At 40.8% G+C, this 15,999-nt stretch overlaps 1 protein-coding gene across 1 annotated transcript; it reads left to right on the top strand.

Moving 5' to 3' along the window:
• Window positions 1-3,359: 3,359 nt before the first annotated feature.
• CHMP2B (charged multivesicular body protein 2B) lies at window positions 3,360-15,561 on the top strand. Its single transcript, XM_074857817.1, has 6 exons — window positions 3,360-3,507; window positions 6,665-6,756; window positions 9,654-9,848; window positions 12,335-12,437; window positions 13,462-13,568; window positions 13,726-15,561. The coding sequence occupies exons 1-6, from the start codon at window positions 3,474-3,476 to the stop codon at window positions 13,837-13,839; spliced, it is 645 nt and encodes a 214-aa protein (XP_074713918.1). The 5' UTR covers window positions 3,360-3,473; the 3' UTR covers window positions 13,840-15,561.
• Window positions 15,562-15,999: the final 438 nt, after the last annotated feature.

The raw sequence follows: 15,999 nt of genomic DNA, 5'->3' as shown, positions 1-15,999 counted from the left end.
CTTGAGCCTCTCCTCTAGGACCTTCTTCAATTATTCCTATTGCTTCTAACTCCTTATTCTTCTTCAAAAATTTCCACGCACACCGTTTGTGATGGCCACCAATCCTTCCCGGACCCTTTCCACTTCATTTTCTTTCCAGTGTCTCACCTTTTGTGCCCATAGAGTGCACTGCCATCACCTCTCCACCCCAGAGAGTGCACTCCAATTTCCAAGTACCATTTATTAATGAATGCAATTGGAGATAACATCATGACACACACGCAGACTTCAGCAGAGCCATACATTCAAACACAGCCATCACATTCAGCCTGCGCCCCTGCAGATTCTTACTCAGGAAGGAAATTCAAGCGTTGAGTGGAACAGCAGCCTGAGCTTCTATAGGGTCTGCAATTCTCTCCCTGTCTTTTCATTTCTGTCCTGCTCCTAACTCAGCCCACCTTCATACGACAAGGTATAAGGTGACGTAGCCTTTAGAGCATGATCTCACAAACTCTTACACATGTAAGTGCCATATCATTTGATTTCAGTGGAGCTCCTCCAAGATAAAGTAAAGCGTTAGTGAGTCCCTGCAGGGTTTGGAAGATAGTGAGTTGCTGAGGCCTCAGACACTTCTCCTCATAACCTTATTTTACATGTCAAGCGCTGTGCATTTCAAATAACCATACATTTATACCAGTCTTTGATCATTTATCTCATTCAGGGTTCTGTAATTTTCAACATACTCACTTCATTCTTTACTACACGTGGCCTCATTTAATTTCCTTGTATCTGCAGATGAGAAATTAAGACAGGCCCAGAATAGATCAGAGTACTCAATTTGGGTCATAATCCACAAAGCATCCCAAGACAGTCTGCCTTAGCTTGCCAGCAAAAGTTCACTGGCAATGTTCACCCTAGAAAGGGAGATAGGGAAGACTAATGACTTTCATTAGACCAGCTGATATAGCCAGAAAGCTTGGAAAGATTTAAAGCATAACCTTGAGAGTTTCTTCAAGACTCATATGCCTGAAAGCTCACCTCTCCTTTTTCTCCTGAGAGTGTATCAGAAAAGTATTTTTCCAAATCAGCCACTTTATCTACAACTCTAAAGAACAGTACCAGAAAGCTACGATTTGCAAGGGTCTCTTCATAGCAGCCATTTCATGTGAGTACCTAACCATGACTGAACCTAGTCCCCTCGTTTAAATTAACAATGTGCTTAAATACTCCAATGGACCAATACTAGAGTAGCTTATATGTTTCTTTAAAAACAAACACACACCACCTTTTTCAAAGTACAACTCTAGAATACAGACCAGTCTTCCCACTGTTAATCTGCTTTTATTATCCAAATTCACTTTTCATACTTTGATTTGAAGGTGGTCAATTTTAAATTAATACAGGATATCGTATCATCCTTCTGAACCAGTCTTTGTGTCCCACTATGCTTAGTATCCAACAAACAGAAAATACACGGTCCCTGCTTTTGTTTGCTACTGATACTTGCATACTGTCACTAAGGAAAGGTTATTTATTCCATCTGGTTGATTTTTAAAGTTTGTCTATAGCATAAAGGACTAAGATCCTCTCTTTACATTTTGGTTTGCAAATAGATCCTGAAACAGGGCATTGAGAGTCTAAAAGAAACACTGACATTTAAGCATTATTCTTTTAAAGGATAAATTCAAGGCCTTCTCTTATCCTATCGCTACTACCAAAAAGATCCAAATCAACCATCCCAGCATTCAGGCTTAAGTAAGTCTTGGCAAGGAATAGCTCAGACATACTTTATTTATTGCAGTCATGAAGCCTGTTATGGACATCTTTGTTTACCTCAAGTAAACATTCATGAAGAAATGTTGTGGAAAAAAAATGCTTTTCTGTTCTCTCAGCTAATCAGCTCAATTTAAGAGTACCCCACAGTTAAGCTGCCCCACCTCTCTCTCAAGGAAAGTGGGGAACTGAATTTAAATTACAAGCTCTCTCCTCCCCTTCATCTGTGCATTTTCAAAGCCAGGATTTCAGTTTTGCTTACTAACTCATCTCTGACTGATCTGACCTAATAGACAATACAGACATACGGGAATAAACTCGTAGAGGGTATTTTATTTAACTTATCTCATAGTGAATTGCTAAACTTCCATAGTATCTACATCATCGCACATGATCTAGATTTCAGTCTAGCACCATCAGTGAAAAATAACTAAAAAGCCACATGAAAAACAATGAAAACTTGCTGTTTGCAATATAGCACTTTCAGGAAATCAAGAAATACTGACACCAAACACATAGTTTGTACCTTCCTATGTCCACATACATCTTTAGACTGCTATTATAATATTCTAATAGACTGTTTTTCCATGCAAGGTTATAAAAGTGTGGTTTATTTGGGTACTGCCACCATAAAACTACAATTCTACCTCAGGTTAAATTTATGTCTAGCTATCAAAATGCGCTACTACATTCCAATCACTTATTTTTCCTTGTAAATTAACATAAAGCCCCCAGCACTTTAAAGTGAAGGTGTATCTAGCTAGTATTCAAACCAATGGCTCTGTATTTCATACTATAGCTCCTTTTTTTATTTTCTAAGGCCCTGATGTGTACGTAGGTAATCGCCAATGATGAAACCACAGCTACATTATAAACTACCTGATTAAAAATTAAGGACTGTAATTAGACACTGAAAACCAAGAAAATTATTATTCCTTTTCCCATACTCTTACATCTTGCGCGCCGCAGGAGCCGTGATCCTCAGACAAAGGCTTGTCTCAGAAAATCAAGGTGTTACGAGTTCCCTAGGCACGGCAACGGCTCAGGACGAGGGTCCAAAGCTGGGGTGCTCCTCAACAAAAAACCCCCAGCCCGCCAGCCCGCGGTGTCCTCGCAGCGGCTGCCGGAGCGCTGTGCTCAGCGTCAGCAACACGCGGTGCTGCAGCCCAGCGCTCCGCGCCGCGGGCAGACACCGACCCCACGCGGAACGTTGAGTTGCGATCTCAGCTCAAACCCCGGCAGCTGCCCACGAGGGAAGTTGCACGGGGAGAGGCGGCGAAGCCGAAGAGCGCTACACTGCTGGATTTAATTAATTTTTAATAATTAAATATACACGAAGAAAACCTAAACCGTGCGTGGAGCGGCAGGAAGCCACGGGCGGTCCGGCCCGGCCGCACACCACCACCCCCGGGGGGGCTTCCCCGCGCTCCTCCGCGCCCCCCCGCCCCCGGGGGGACAGCGACCCCGCGGCCCCCTGTCACTGCAGCCCCGGCCGGCAGCGCCTCCCGGGCCCCGCACGCCCAGCGGCCGCCCCGGGATAGGCGGGGACAGCGCGGCCGCCCGGCCCGGCCCGGCCCGGCCCCGTCCCGCCCCTCGCCGGCGGGGAGGCGGAGCCGGGCGGGACTGCGCGGCCCGGCCGCTTCCTGGTCACCTGAGGAGGAGGCAGGAGCCCGCTGAGGCGGCGGAGGGGGGTCCCGGCGGCTCCGGGTCTGGCTGCAGCCATGGCCTCGCTCTTCAAGAAGAAGACTGTAGACGGTGAGCGGGGCCGCCGGCGCCCCGGGGAGGGTCCCGCCGCCCCTCTGGCAGCCCGGGGGCGGCTGCCGCCAGCCCTGGCGGGGTTCCGGGCGCGGAGCTGGCCCCGGCGCGGGCTCGGACGGGGGGAGCGAGAGCCCGGGGGTGGTGGCGGTGCCCGCGGGGCGGCCTCGGGCCCTGTGTCCCGGCGGAGCGGAAACTCGGAGGGAGAGGAGGAGGCCCCGGCCCGCCCGGGGTGACTCACCGGCGGCGCTCGGGCCAGGCGGGGTGGCGGGGAGAGTCCCCGGGCCGGGCCAGACCCCTGCGACAGCGAGGCCGGGGATTCCCGGGGCGTCGGGCCCTGTGGGGCGGCCGGGGCCAGGTGGGGGAGCCGGGCCCCGCTAATGCCGGTCTGCGGTGGGGGAGGAGGAGGAGGAGGAATGTCTCTTGTTGTTAGCGAGGGAACAAAACAGGCCCGCGGGGAGTTGCTGGAGCCGAGAGCGAGCAGGGAGGCGAGCGGTGCCGGGCTGCGGGAGCGGGTTTCTGCGGCGGCCGAGGACGGCCGCGGGGAGCAGCGGGATCCGCCGCCGCCTGCGCCCTCAGCTCTGTACGCGGGTCTCGAAACGACTTGGTCTTGATGGTTTTGTGGCCATTCTGCCAACAGAACGCTTTAAAGTTACGCGGAAATAACCAAAGTAAAGCCAACAAAGGTCGCTTACCTGACAGCAGCCCTGGGGGCGGCGGTCAGCCCTCCGAGGCGGTGTGCCCCAGGCCGGCTGTGGGGCAGAGGCTGGCCGGGGGCAGGCGAGCCCCGGAGCTGGCTGGCTGGCATGTTGGGTGCCCTGTGCCAAATCCGGTGGGTCGTCCTTCGAAAAAGGCTCGCCAAAAATGACGCAGTGCATCCACCAATTGTGTGTCACCAAGGGAGAATACGTGTGATTCCCGCTCGGCTCTTTCCATGGTTGGCGCAACACCTGAGCGGGGAGGAAGGGCGAGATGGCGATGAGCTTCCATGGCCGAGGCGGGTTGAAGGGCCCAGGCAAGCCCTGCTGTGGGTGTCTCTTGTCCAACCTGTTTTAAGGAATGGAGGTGCTTCCTCCTTACTCTGGTGTGCGAGGCCACGGCGTGACACACGGGAGTGGCGATCGGCAAAGGGCTGTATCAGGAATACCCTGTCATCTGCGTCAGTTATCACAGAGAAACAAGAACAAAGTTCTCATCTTGGCTGTCACTTACAAAAAACAAACGAAAGGGCCTGTAACTGCAGATAGCTGTTGGTTTTAGCTATTGCTATCCTTAATTTGAGCCACTATGTGAGAACAGAAAGAACAGAAATAAGCATCGGACTTACCCTTATTGTCTCCTGACTTAAGTACAGTTCTTGTTCCTTATCGTCTTGAAGTTCCTACTTCTCAAGCTTTCTGCACTAAGGGATTATTTTTTTTAATAGTTATTGTAGTTAGAAAAGACAGTCTTGTATATAGCTATTAAGCTGTTTCTTTCATTTTTGCAAGTGCAGCTGTGCAAGTAATATACATTTGTCTACCTTCAAAATTACTTGCCTGTAGCATTGTTTTCAGAATAATTTTCACTGCTGCTTTGCTGGTGTGAAGAACACAGTGTTGTAATCCATGTCATCTTTCAGCTTTTTGTTATTGCCCGTTGAAAAGTCTACATCTCCTGAAGATGCTTTTTGTGTAGTTCTTGGAGGAATAGTAGCACTGTAAAAACAGGTCTCTTTTTCACAGAGTTTGTTTGGAATATGTATTTATTTGGCCAAACCCAATTGTTCGGAGTGGGTAGTGTATATGCCCTCTCTAAAATGCCACTGGAGGTTTAGGGTTTTTCTGATTCAAACCTATTAATGTTGAAATAATTTCAGCAATGGGTATTTTACAGCATTTCTGATTGTGGGAATGAAGAATGCAAATGCTTCTTTCTGTTTGTAGAAAAATTGTTGCAAGCCTTAAAAAAATAAAAAGGTGACTGTGGTTTCTAGAATTTATCTAGACTTTATCCTTCATGCCTTTATTTATTAGTAACTCTGCCAGTTTGTATTGATTTTCACGTGCTTCAAACTTTCTAAGTACAACAGCAGTGCTCTGCCATGATGTTACTTCTGTGGATTAGATGAAAAAGCTCCGAAGTCACAAAGTTTATGTGACAGTCTGCTCCTTTTAAACTCCCAACCAAAGTTTATCTAAGGTCGTGTAGACACATACATTAGGAGTAAATTAATTTCTTTCTAAAAGTACTAATGTCTTTCCTCTATAAAGGTCAGAGGATGCAGAGTGCCCTACCTTTGGTCAGGTGAATCACACCTAAGCACGTGCTGTAAATTCTAACAAAAGTTAATTGCAACTAGCATGATTGATGCCTGTATTGTAAATAATACTTGCTTTAATAAATGGATGTTACTGGTAAGTAATTTTTAAATAGTACAGTGGCAAAACTCCTATGAAGTTTCACCTGACAGATGGCTATGTCAGTTGTCAGGAAACAAATTTGCTATAAAGCCCTCCACTTTCATATCTTAATATTCTCAAGCATCTGCTAACTGAAAAAGTTCGAACACTGTTGCTTTATAGCCTGACTTGAAGTTGAGCTGCACAGATGTGGTACATTTGTGGAGGAGAGTAATCTCTGTCAAACCAGAATAAGAACAGAGAAGAGCAGGATCCAGAACTTGCATCTAGGCGTATCTTCCCTGTTTTAATGGACTTGGGAACTCCTTAACTGCTCTGAGATCTCATATATAAGGTTTCTTCAGCAGATCTACCTGTTGCAGTTAGGTCTGACTGGTGGAAAACCAGTGGGCTCACAGTGAATATGTTACTGTAGCTGAGTTAGGGCTGAACTTGCAGAAAAGTGTGTGTACCTACCTTCTGCTGTGTGGTTAAGGCTCTTGCTATGGTTATGGTGCAAAGAAACATCTAGGTAAAATAGCCTTTTTGCTATGGCATATGGCTTATGCTGCTGAAACATAATCATATTGTATACATGAAATTGTATTTTGCTAATATTTCATACATTTGAAGTGCTGACAGTTCTTTGATAGCTGACAGTTCGTTCTGAACGAAGGGAGGCTGTCAAACATACTGCATTTCTGCAGAGTGCTTAGCAGATAAGATGTTTACATAGTATTGAAAACTTTTCCCAGCTATAAATATTTTCTTTCCAGATATAATAAAGGAGCAAAATCGAGAGTTAAGAGGTACACAGAGGGCTATAACCAGAGATAGAGCAGCACTTGAAAAACAGGAAAAACAACTGGTAAGTAGAGCAGGGAACTTTATTTTACTCTTTAAAAACAAACACATACCTCCGGTGTAACAGAAAATTTGCAAAGTGCTAAAGATACAACTCAATGTATAATAATTGAACACTGAAAAAGTTGTCTTCCCCTTTTTGACTTTTCAGTTATTAAAAAATTTAGTATCTAAAAGTGATTCGCAATCTTTAACATAGGAAAAGCCTGAAACAATTTGTTTAGATTAAATAACTGCATTCGTTTTTCCCTTCCATTCTTAGCATTCTCTATCCTTCAGAAGGTTTTTTTCTAACAGGCTTATAAATCAGTGGTCTTGTGGTGGAAAAACTAAAAGTGTCACTGCTATCGTATGTTACCATGACTCTCCAGTGGGAGGGAGTACTTGGAAAAACCATAGGGTATCATGAATACCCCATAGGGTTGTTACTTTCATTCATGTAGAACTTCCTCAAAACTAGGTAATAATAGTAAAACTATATGCCTAAATTAAGATCTATTTAAAAATTAGTGTGTGTGAGCTATCAAGTATTCAGTGAATGGATGCTGCACCTGTGTGGCAGTATAATTGGATAAATGGTTGTGACAGATGGTGGGGTTTGATGCATGAAGACATGCTCAGACTGTGGGAAAAGCTATGCAAATCCAGCCAGTGTTTCAGGAGCTACTAAAGTGTTGTTTCATGGCAGCAGGTCGCATGAATACTAAGAGCTGGGAATAATAAACTAAAAGAGGTCAGATAAATTGTTTCTGGAAGCCTTGAACGTATAAGATATAATACGTTACTCGTAGATAAGGTATTTTTCAGTATGAAATATTCTGATTCTGGAAATAACCTTAATTTTCATGAATACTCACGCTGAAGTTTTGATTACTTGCTACAGTAAATTATTTCAGAAATGTTGGATTTCTGAGGAGAAGACGAAAGGAGAAGTAAAATAAGTCTTTGAAAAAGTTAGAATTTGCTGTTAGGATGAGAGAATCAGTGGACAATAAATACTAGCTTTCAGAATCAGATCAGGTGAAAAAGGATCAAAGGCTTGTCAGTTAATCTCAGAACATTTTGTTATGTACTTTCTTCAGAAAGACTTTTTTCTTTATGAGGTACTGCTCTGAGAAAACCTAGTTATATAAATTCTATGTATAAAAATACCCTTAAAGTATGCAGACAGTTCTGTTTCAGTTCAGTAACCTCATATGTCTATATGAATTTGATTTTTTTTTTTTTCCAGAAGAACATGACTGACTTTAATAAGCTTGCCCCAGACGTCTCAAAACCCAATAATGTATTGCGGCACTTTACACAAATTCTTCTTAATTAAGAATAAAATCATCTATATATAGGGTTTGATTCCTGCAGCTGGATTATCTGCAGTGATTTCGCAGTGGTTGGTATAGGTTTGTATTGTGCTTTGAAAATTGGGTTATAAGTGCTACTTAGGTATTTCATCTCAGTGAGAATATCCCTATTTTCAAATGTTTGCTGTTAAAACTAGGGTGCAAACTGGTGTTTGCTAGTGTGAAAACTAATCCCTCCTATCCTTCACAATACTTGAAGTATGAAAAAAGGAGGTAATATTCTGGGCGTGTTGTAGAAATTTTTTTTCTGTGGTCTCTGTGAGCTACTTACAAAGAGGACAGCTTTACATGTATTTCAGCCTCTAATGTTTGAAGAGTTTCATGCTCTTTATTTGCCAATCTGTACCTTCTTGGATTAAAATAGTACGTATGACACAGCCTTCTGGAAATTACAGATTTACAGAGATCTTGTGCCAGTGCCATATCTATAGTAAATTTAACCATGATCTTTCCTAGTAGTAAAACTAATGCGGTGAGTCGGTTTGCACTTGCCTTTAAACAGGACTGATTTGCATACATATCTTCTTATAAGTGCAGTTTTCTGGACTACCAGTGCATATAAAGTGAAGCAACTGTACTCCTGTAGCAAGTAGATTCTGTTGAAGAATCACAGGAGAAAGCTGGTCTTTAAAGGCTGCTTTTACTTAACGGTAAAAATCAAAATGTACAATTGGACATATAAAAAGAATGGAGATACTACAGCCAGCCCTCCTTAAAAAGGCTTAAAATGGAAAAATTAGTTGAAAAGTTTACATTACCAAGTCACAAATCAGAAGGCATACTTCGAAAAATCCCAGCTGACAGGACTATTTGTGCCAAACTTTTTCCTGGTACTTCTGGGCTGGATAGTTTGCTCTTTCTCCTTAAATTGATAGATTGGGGTCTGGGGTTTTTTTGCAAGCCAGAAGCGTCCTTCTTAAGGTTTAAGCATATGTTGTTGTAGACAAATTATACCACTTTCATTATGTGCTAAATCCAGCTAAATTATGTGGGCAAACAGCCTATAATTATTGGTCATCTAACTTTATCTACTTCTTTCCCCAAAGGTTATGAGATTCTCTCAAGGATGCAAAAGTGTTAAAAAGAACCTATGAATTCCCCATTTCTTCCATGAGTGGTGTGGCTTGATTGTCCATGAATGCAAGAAATCAAAGATTCATGACGCTAATAGTTGGCTGGCCATAATAATTTCTTCACTTCTGGGATTGTTTTTGGGTTTTGGGTTTTTTCTTAAGTGTTACTCCCTATTCAGATATGGAATTGAATGTGGACATATAAGTGAATGTGATATTATGCAGAAGTTGAAGTCTTTTAGGGAACTCTGTGCTACCATACTATAATTCGGTTTCATTCTGTTTTTTCCTTCTGGTCAAATCATAACAGCATTGCATTTATTTTACTAAATAACCTTGGTAGAAAAGCAAGGAAGACTATTTATATAACTTTAAATGTCTTTTAAAAAATCAAGAGGATAGTTAACTTTTGGAATTTGTTAGTGTTGAATGAAAATTCTGTGGAATTAATCTTATACCTTTTTTAACAGGAACTAGAAATAAAGAAAATGGCTAAGACTGGTAACAAAGAAGCCTGTAAAGTGCTAGCAAAACAACTTGTACAACTGCGGAAGCAGAAAAATCGAACATACGCTGTTAGCTCTAAAGTCACTTCTATGTCCACTCAAACAAAGGTCATGAACTCTCAGATGAAGATGGCAGGAGCTATGTCAACTACAGCAAAAGTAAGGCGTTACAAGACTTTCTTTTACATTAAAATGCAACACATGGTTGCAAAAGTTAAGTTGTGTTATTTTGTATCAGATAACTGAAGGGATAAAACTTAATGCTTAATACTCCAAATAGTGTTGAAGATACAGTAGGGACATGTAATTTTATTCACGTTATGAAATTTTTCTCTAGTCAGTCCAGCCAGTTAGCACCTAACTAAGCATATTTTCTTGGGCTACACATCTGTCAAATGTTTACATGATAAAAATAAACTCTAATGCCAGTGAAGAACTATTTTAGTACATCAGAAAACCCCAAACCATGCTGCTACAGTGTCTTGCCTGTATATCTTGTCACAAGCAATTTTTATTGGGGAAAAAGTAGGGCATGCTTCGTCTAGAAATCAAGGCAGTGTGTCACAGTAGCTTTATGGCTTTTGCAAAAAGTAGGTTATTGCTTTGGATCTTAAGTTCCTAAGGAAGTCTAATCATTCTCACTCTTCATGGTCTAAGGAAATAGTATTGCGTTAAGTTCTCTCACAAATCTCATCTCATGAGAGAGTCTGAAAAATCAGTTATCTGAGTTGGTTGTGAACTTTCCCCTGTTTCCCTGAATTGACAAATAGGAAGTTTGCTTTTGGCAAGTAGGATTGTTCAGCCTGAGGTGAACAGAATTCGCACGCATCATTGTAGACAAGTCCAAGTTAAATCCAGTTACGCACAGTAATGCAACGCAACTTAGTGTGGAAAGTAATTACTGCTAAGGCTTTGCTGTCAGATATCTTTTAGAAGCAATGTGTTGACAGATATCAGCTGTTCAGTGATACAGAGTTGTGGCTTGGTAGCAAACTTTCCATCCTCCATGGCTAACCCACAGAGCTGGGGGGGGCTTGTCTGACTACACAACTGATCAAATTAAACAGCTTGGTATTCTTACAACAGTGTTGCATGTGAACAAGTTGGTCTTGCTTTTTAATTATTACATGGTTGACTTGGTTTTATCTATGAGATGTCTTGGATTGTATTTCTCAAAACTGGAGTGTCACTAGACCAATTATGAAGGTTAAGTCAGTAGAAGAACAAAAAATATTAAAAAATAAATTAACCAGCATCCAGAAAAGTGGTGTTTTTTGAAATGCAGCAGGTACTTAAATGGACTAGTTATTATTGGAGAGGAAGGTGTTACATTGTTTTGGTCACTTTTAAAGTGAGTATTTTGCTATATCAACATGGGAAGCCTAAAGAGGAGTATACAGTTGTTCATTTTGAAGAATATAAACTATTCTTACTGTCACACAACCATCAATGAAAAATACATGGAATCAGTTGCCTCAGCAAACAAGACAAATACGTGAATGCAAAGCTTTCAAAGTATTTTTTGTATACTTTTTAGCAACTGTGGAGCTAATTTGGGACATAGTAAAGTCCAGTTAATCGTTATCTGGTTTTTTTAATCGTGCATCTGACCCTTATTGTTTGAAGATATATAAACTCTGTATCAGTTCAGTGCACATATTTTTGATGTCCATCTATAGTTCTTGTAAAAGAATTCTAAAGAACCAACACCCTCTTAAGTCCAGGACAACTTTTTAACTTCAAATAATGTGACTATGAACACAGTATTTGAAATTCAAGTAACATTAGAAGCATAGTATGTTATCACCTTAACCAAATTCAGACATGAAGGCTGAAGAGCTGCTATGAAGCCAGTAGTGCCTGTAGCAGCTTGATAGCATCCCTTTTAATTAACCAACTCTTATCTTCTTAAAGATGGTTAGACTTTATGTTTGAATTGCTTGTACCTGTATTTAGGTTTTGACATCCCATGAGAGATACAGTAGCTTGCTGCTTAGGAAAGAAGAAATATTAAATACCAGTGCCTGCAAAGGCAGTGCTGCATACCTGTAGTAAAACAGGTGAAGTTTATTTCACTGTCACAGAAAGATTACCTATTACAAAGGTTCACCCTAAGCTAATGCGTACTTCCTGAACACTTCAGTATTTGCTTTTCAGAGAAAAGTAATTTTTCCATTAAATTATAACATAAGTTGTTATAATTTATGTTACTTAATGGAAATTGTGATTTAATGCCCGTCCTCTAGTGCTGGTTCAAATAAATGTTCCTTACTGAATAGAAAACCTGCAGCCATTTACCTCTTTAAAGTGTATAGCCTGCCAATTAGGAAATATTATCCAAATCTTTTCATTTAGATCAGGCAGATTTTTCCTAATATAAGGCCAGGAGAAGGGTCGTGGTGCAAGAAAGATGCATACATTTAAAAGCATATCTATTAGGGTAGTAGATAGTGATATTTCTTACTAGGTGCAGACTGTACTGTTGATCTGTGGTGTATCTACAGGTCTCATGGGATGTAAAGAGACAAGGAAAGTGAAGTTTGGACTGCAGGTTTTTTACTAGAAAAGTCTTATTCCTTCTTAATGTATATATTGGTATCTACTAATGTCTCATTCTATGATTAATTTTTTTAAAATATTAATAGACGATGCAGGCAGTTAATAAGAAAATGGATCCACAAAAGACACTACAAACTATGCAGAATTTCCAGAAGGAAAACATGAAGATGGAAATGACTGAAGAAATGAGTAAGTTCTGCCAGCTGCAGCCCACAGTGCTCTTGGAAGGGTAGTCTAGAAATACTGATGCTTGACATTTTATTTCCACAATTAATGAGATTGACAGCAAAATCAAAGAGCAAACAAAACAATGCATGTCTGAGCAGGGAGGCTGCGCCTTAGGCTTTTTAGTACCTCTAGATACTAAATCTAGAATCTGTTCCTTCCCATCTTCATTCAAAACACCCACCATACTTCTAGAAAGAATATAGTGGAAGGGAAGGGGGTTTGAGACCAGTTCGAAACCTTGTTGGCATAACTGGTAGGGGGACTTGAAAAATTGCCCCTTCTGTAGCCCATAGTTCTGCATGTGCTTTTTCCTCTGGGATTGGACACTTAATTTAGCTATTATTGATAATCTCAGTTTTATATACATGGCGGTACGGGATGGTTTTGTCTCCTTTTTATTTCAAGCCACCAACTTCTTGGGGGGTGGCAAGTTTCTTCTTCCTGATTGCATCTGTTCACTGTCACCTAACTAATACCAAACTTCCTGGTGTCGCTAACACAGTGTCCTTCCTATCCCAATCCCTGCTGCTGTGTTGGCCATAGCAACTCGAAACAATATTGTTGAGCAAGATGTGAACACCTCAACTGCGCCAAACTGTATTGTTGCGATTTAGAGATTACTTGAGTAGTTAACGATTTTACAACTTACTTGGAGGAGGAAGAGGAAAGGGATTTTTATGGAACTGTAGAAGGTGTTTTTAAGAAATGTTAAAATCTAGTAAGGGGGTAGATAGCGCAACTGAACTATTTGGTGAAACTAAACATTTTTATAAAAGCAGTCATGCCTTACTCTTGCTGCTCTAACTGTGCTCACAGGCTTTGCCAGGCAGAGGTAAGAAAGCCTCTCCAATATACAGGTGCTTTCTGTTGGTATCTTATACAGTGCTATTACTACTACATTCTGGGAGGGTAGAAAGATGGTACTAAGTTATTTTGGTAACCTTCTTGCTTAAGGCAGTGTGCATTTTTTTTTCTTTCTTCTAAGTTAATGATACTTTGGATGATATTTTTGATGCTTCTGATGAAGAGGAAGAAAGCCAAGATATTGTTAACCAAGTGCTTGATGAGATAGGAATTGAAATCTCCGGAAAGGTATGGATAGTTTTACTCAGTTCATGTGCTTCTTCCCCTTCATTCCCTTTTTAAAAATAGTTTATTCTAGCGGCCTTTATTTTACAGTCTTACTTTAGAAAAGTCAGCTTGTCATAACATGTATTATTTTGACTGAAGGAAACTTGTCTTCTTCTAGATGGCCAAAGCTCCATCAGCTGCCAGAGGCCTACCATCTGCATCAACATCAAAAGCTGCTACCATATCAGATGAAGAGATTGAACGACAGCTTAAAGCTTTGGGAGTTGATTAGCTTGATGGCAGTAAACAGTCTGCCTTCTAATTATTCAGCTGCAGACAGATATAAAAGTGCAAATACTCTTTCAGTGCAACTGCTGTCTAGGAAAACTCTGAAGCTTCAGAAATGACAACTTGAAGTTGGTACTGGAGGAAGGAGAAGGGGAGAATATTTTGAATCGTTTACAGGGGGAGTACTCTTGGTGTGTCCATTGCATGGAGTCTTTGTGAGCACTGGACCAACCAGGGATGTAGTTCTAATGATAAATTCACTTATACCTGATCTGAATTTGTCCTCTGAATTCAAAGTTTTCTTCTCTCTCAGTTCCTGGTCTATCTTTAAAATTAGCTGTTCTGTGACTGGTGGTGATGCCTTCTAGGACAGCACCTATATAATATATATAATTTTTATAAAACCATTGCTATAGAAACAGTCTGTCATCCTAGCACAAATGAAACTTCACCTTTGCTCTTAGTTGGAAAGTATTTTCTTTTGATGACAAATAGCCTTAAAAGTCTAGCAAATTTAGGCAGAAAGAAAAAACATTTTATGTATTGCTTTCCTGTAGTAACTTTGAGTTGATTAAATAATAGCTGGTTATTCTTTTTACCAAAAGGGAAGGATACAGTCCTTGTGCAGTTAATTTTACTGGAAGAAGATTTAAATTTGTTAGTGAACTTTGTTGCATGAAAGGCACTGATTGAACTCTATTGTACTGTAACATAATTGGTTTCAACAGAATTGCCGTGCCTTTATGTATATAAATCTTGTATCTTTGTGATTTTTTTCAGAATGAGTCTTTGAAAGGTGAGTAATTAAGATGGTTTCACAAAAAACTGTGGTGGGACCTCTGTGTACACTTGATGGGACTCAGTGCTGAAGTTCAGAAATGCAACTTGTGCACTTGCTAAAAGGACACTTGCCGGAAACAACATTTGTAAATATTTTACAGTATTTCTTAATGGAAGATAACTGTGCATAATTGTATTGTTTACTAAGATGCAATTGATCACATTGATAAGCTAAATCTAAATTTTAGTTTTGAGAACAATTTTGGATGATACCTGATAATTACTTGTCTAAACACTATAATAAAAGTGTTCTGGTTCTGTGAAGGTTTTTCACTGGTCTCTGAACTGCACCAACATGATTCTAGCTCTAAGTGGGATGTGTTGGGCTAATGAAATAAGAACTATTGATATTTTAAATAGATGACAAAGTCTGAGAATGCAGTTCCCAGTTATGACTCCCCAGATGGTGTGAAGTTCTCAGCCCTTACTCTGCTGGAGATTATTTGCCCCTCAGTTGTGCTGATGTAGTGGGGCTGTTCAATGAACAGAAACAACAAAATCATCTTGGCTTTAAAAGGAAAGCAAAATACCTCCCAAGAGTGAAACCAGGATAACTGTGAGGGAACAAACTTCATAAAGAGACTTTGCTGCTAGAGAAAGTGTAGCAGGAAACCATAACCTCTATGAATCTACGGTTGTCGCACCATCTGCTTTTTAAAGATTGAAGTCAACAGAGAAGGAAAAAACATAGGTGAGCCTTCATCTGGTTTTTGGCCTAGAAATGCAGGTGTTGCTTCTCTTTGAAGGAAGTAGTGGACAAACCATGAATCTATGAGGTAGTGGGTTGGAATGTGTAAGTTTATATATTGCATGTATCCGATATGAGGTGAATTTTTTTTTACAAGTTATTTTGTAAAAATCTAATAAAAGGCTTTTTATTCCACAACGACTTTGTCCTCTGTAGGGTTAGTCTCTTAGTGGGCTTGCTTTGGACTCCTGTTAGCTCTGATAAATTTTCCTTTGACCTGAGCTATAAAGCAGCATAATATGTGTTGTAGTTGCTTGTGGGCCTTTGGCTTAAACTCAACATTCAGTAAAGACTTGATGAAGTTTTCATTCCCTTCTGCCTGTAAGTGGGTGCACAAGTACTCAGGCACTGAAGGAGAAGCCATAATATGAAATTAGTTAGGTATAAAACGTTACTGATTGATTGTATTTTGCTTGAACACCAAGTCTTATGCCCTTTCTGAATTAAGTGTGCACTTTATCCTTTTAATGACTGTCAACATTGGACGTAATTCTACTATGAAATCTTTCCTCTATCTGTGGGGTCTTTGATGAACAGGCATTGCTTTTTGGTGTCAGACTGCTGAACTAGGGCTAC

This window comes from Strix uralensis, chromosome 2 (assembly GCF_047716275.1).
Source record: "Strix uralensis isolate ZFMK-TIS-50842 chromosome 2, bStrUra1, whole genome shotgun sequence".
NCBI classification, from domain to species: domain Eukaryota; kingdom Metazoa; phylum Chordata; class Aves; order Strigiformes; family Strigidae; genus Strix; species Strix uralensis.
Note: the sequence above shows the minus strand (reverse complement) of the source record. Positions and strands in the feature narration are given on the sequence as shown.

What these genes read in the sequence shown, in the direction of transcription:
- CHMP2B (XM_074857817.1), top strand. Translation starts at nt 3,474, where the DNA reads ATGGCCTCGCTCTTCAAGAAGAAGACTGTAGACG. An exon ending in AAAAACAGGAAAAACAACTG is followed by an intron (nt 6,757 to 9,653) that starts GTAAGTAGAGCA and finishes CTTTTTTAACAG; the next exon opens with GAACTAGAAATAAAGAAAAT. An exon ending in GAATTGAAATCTCCGGAAAG is followed by an intron (nt 13,569 to 13,725) that starts GTATGGATAGTT and finishes GTCTTCTTCTAG; the next exon opens with ATGGCCAAAGCTCCATCAGC.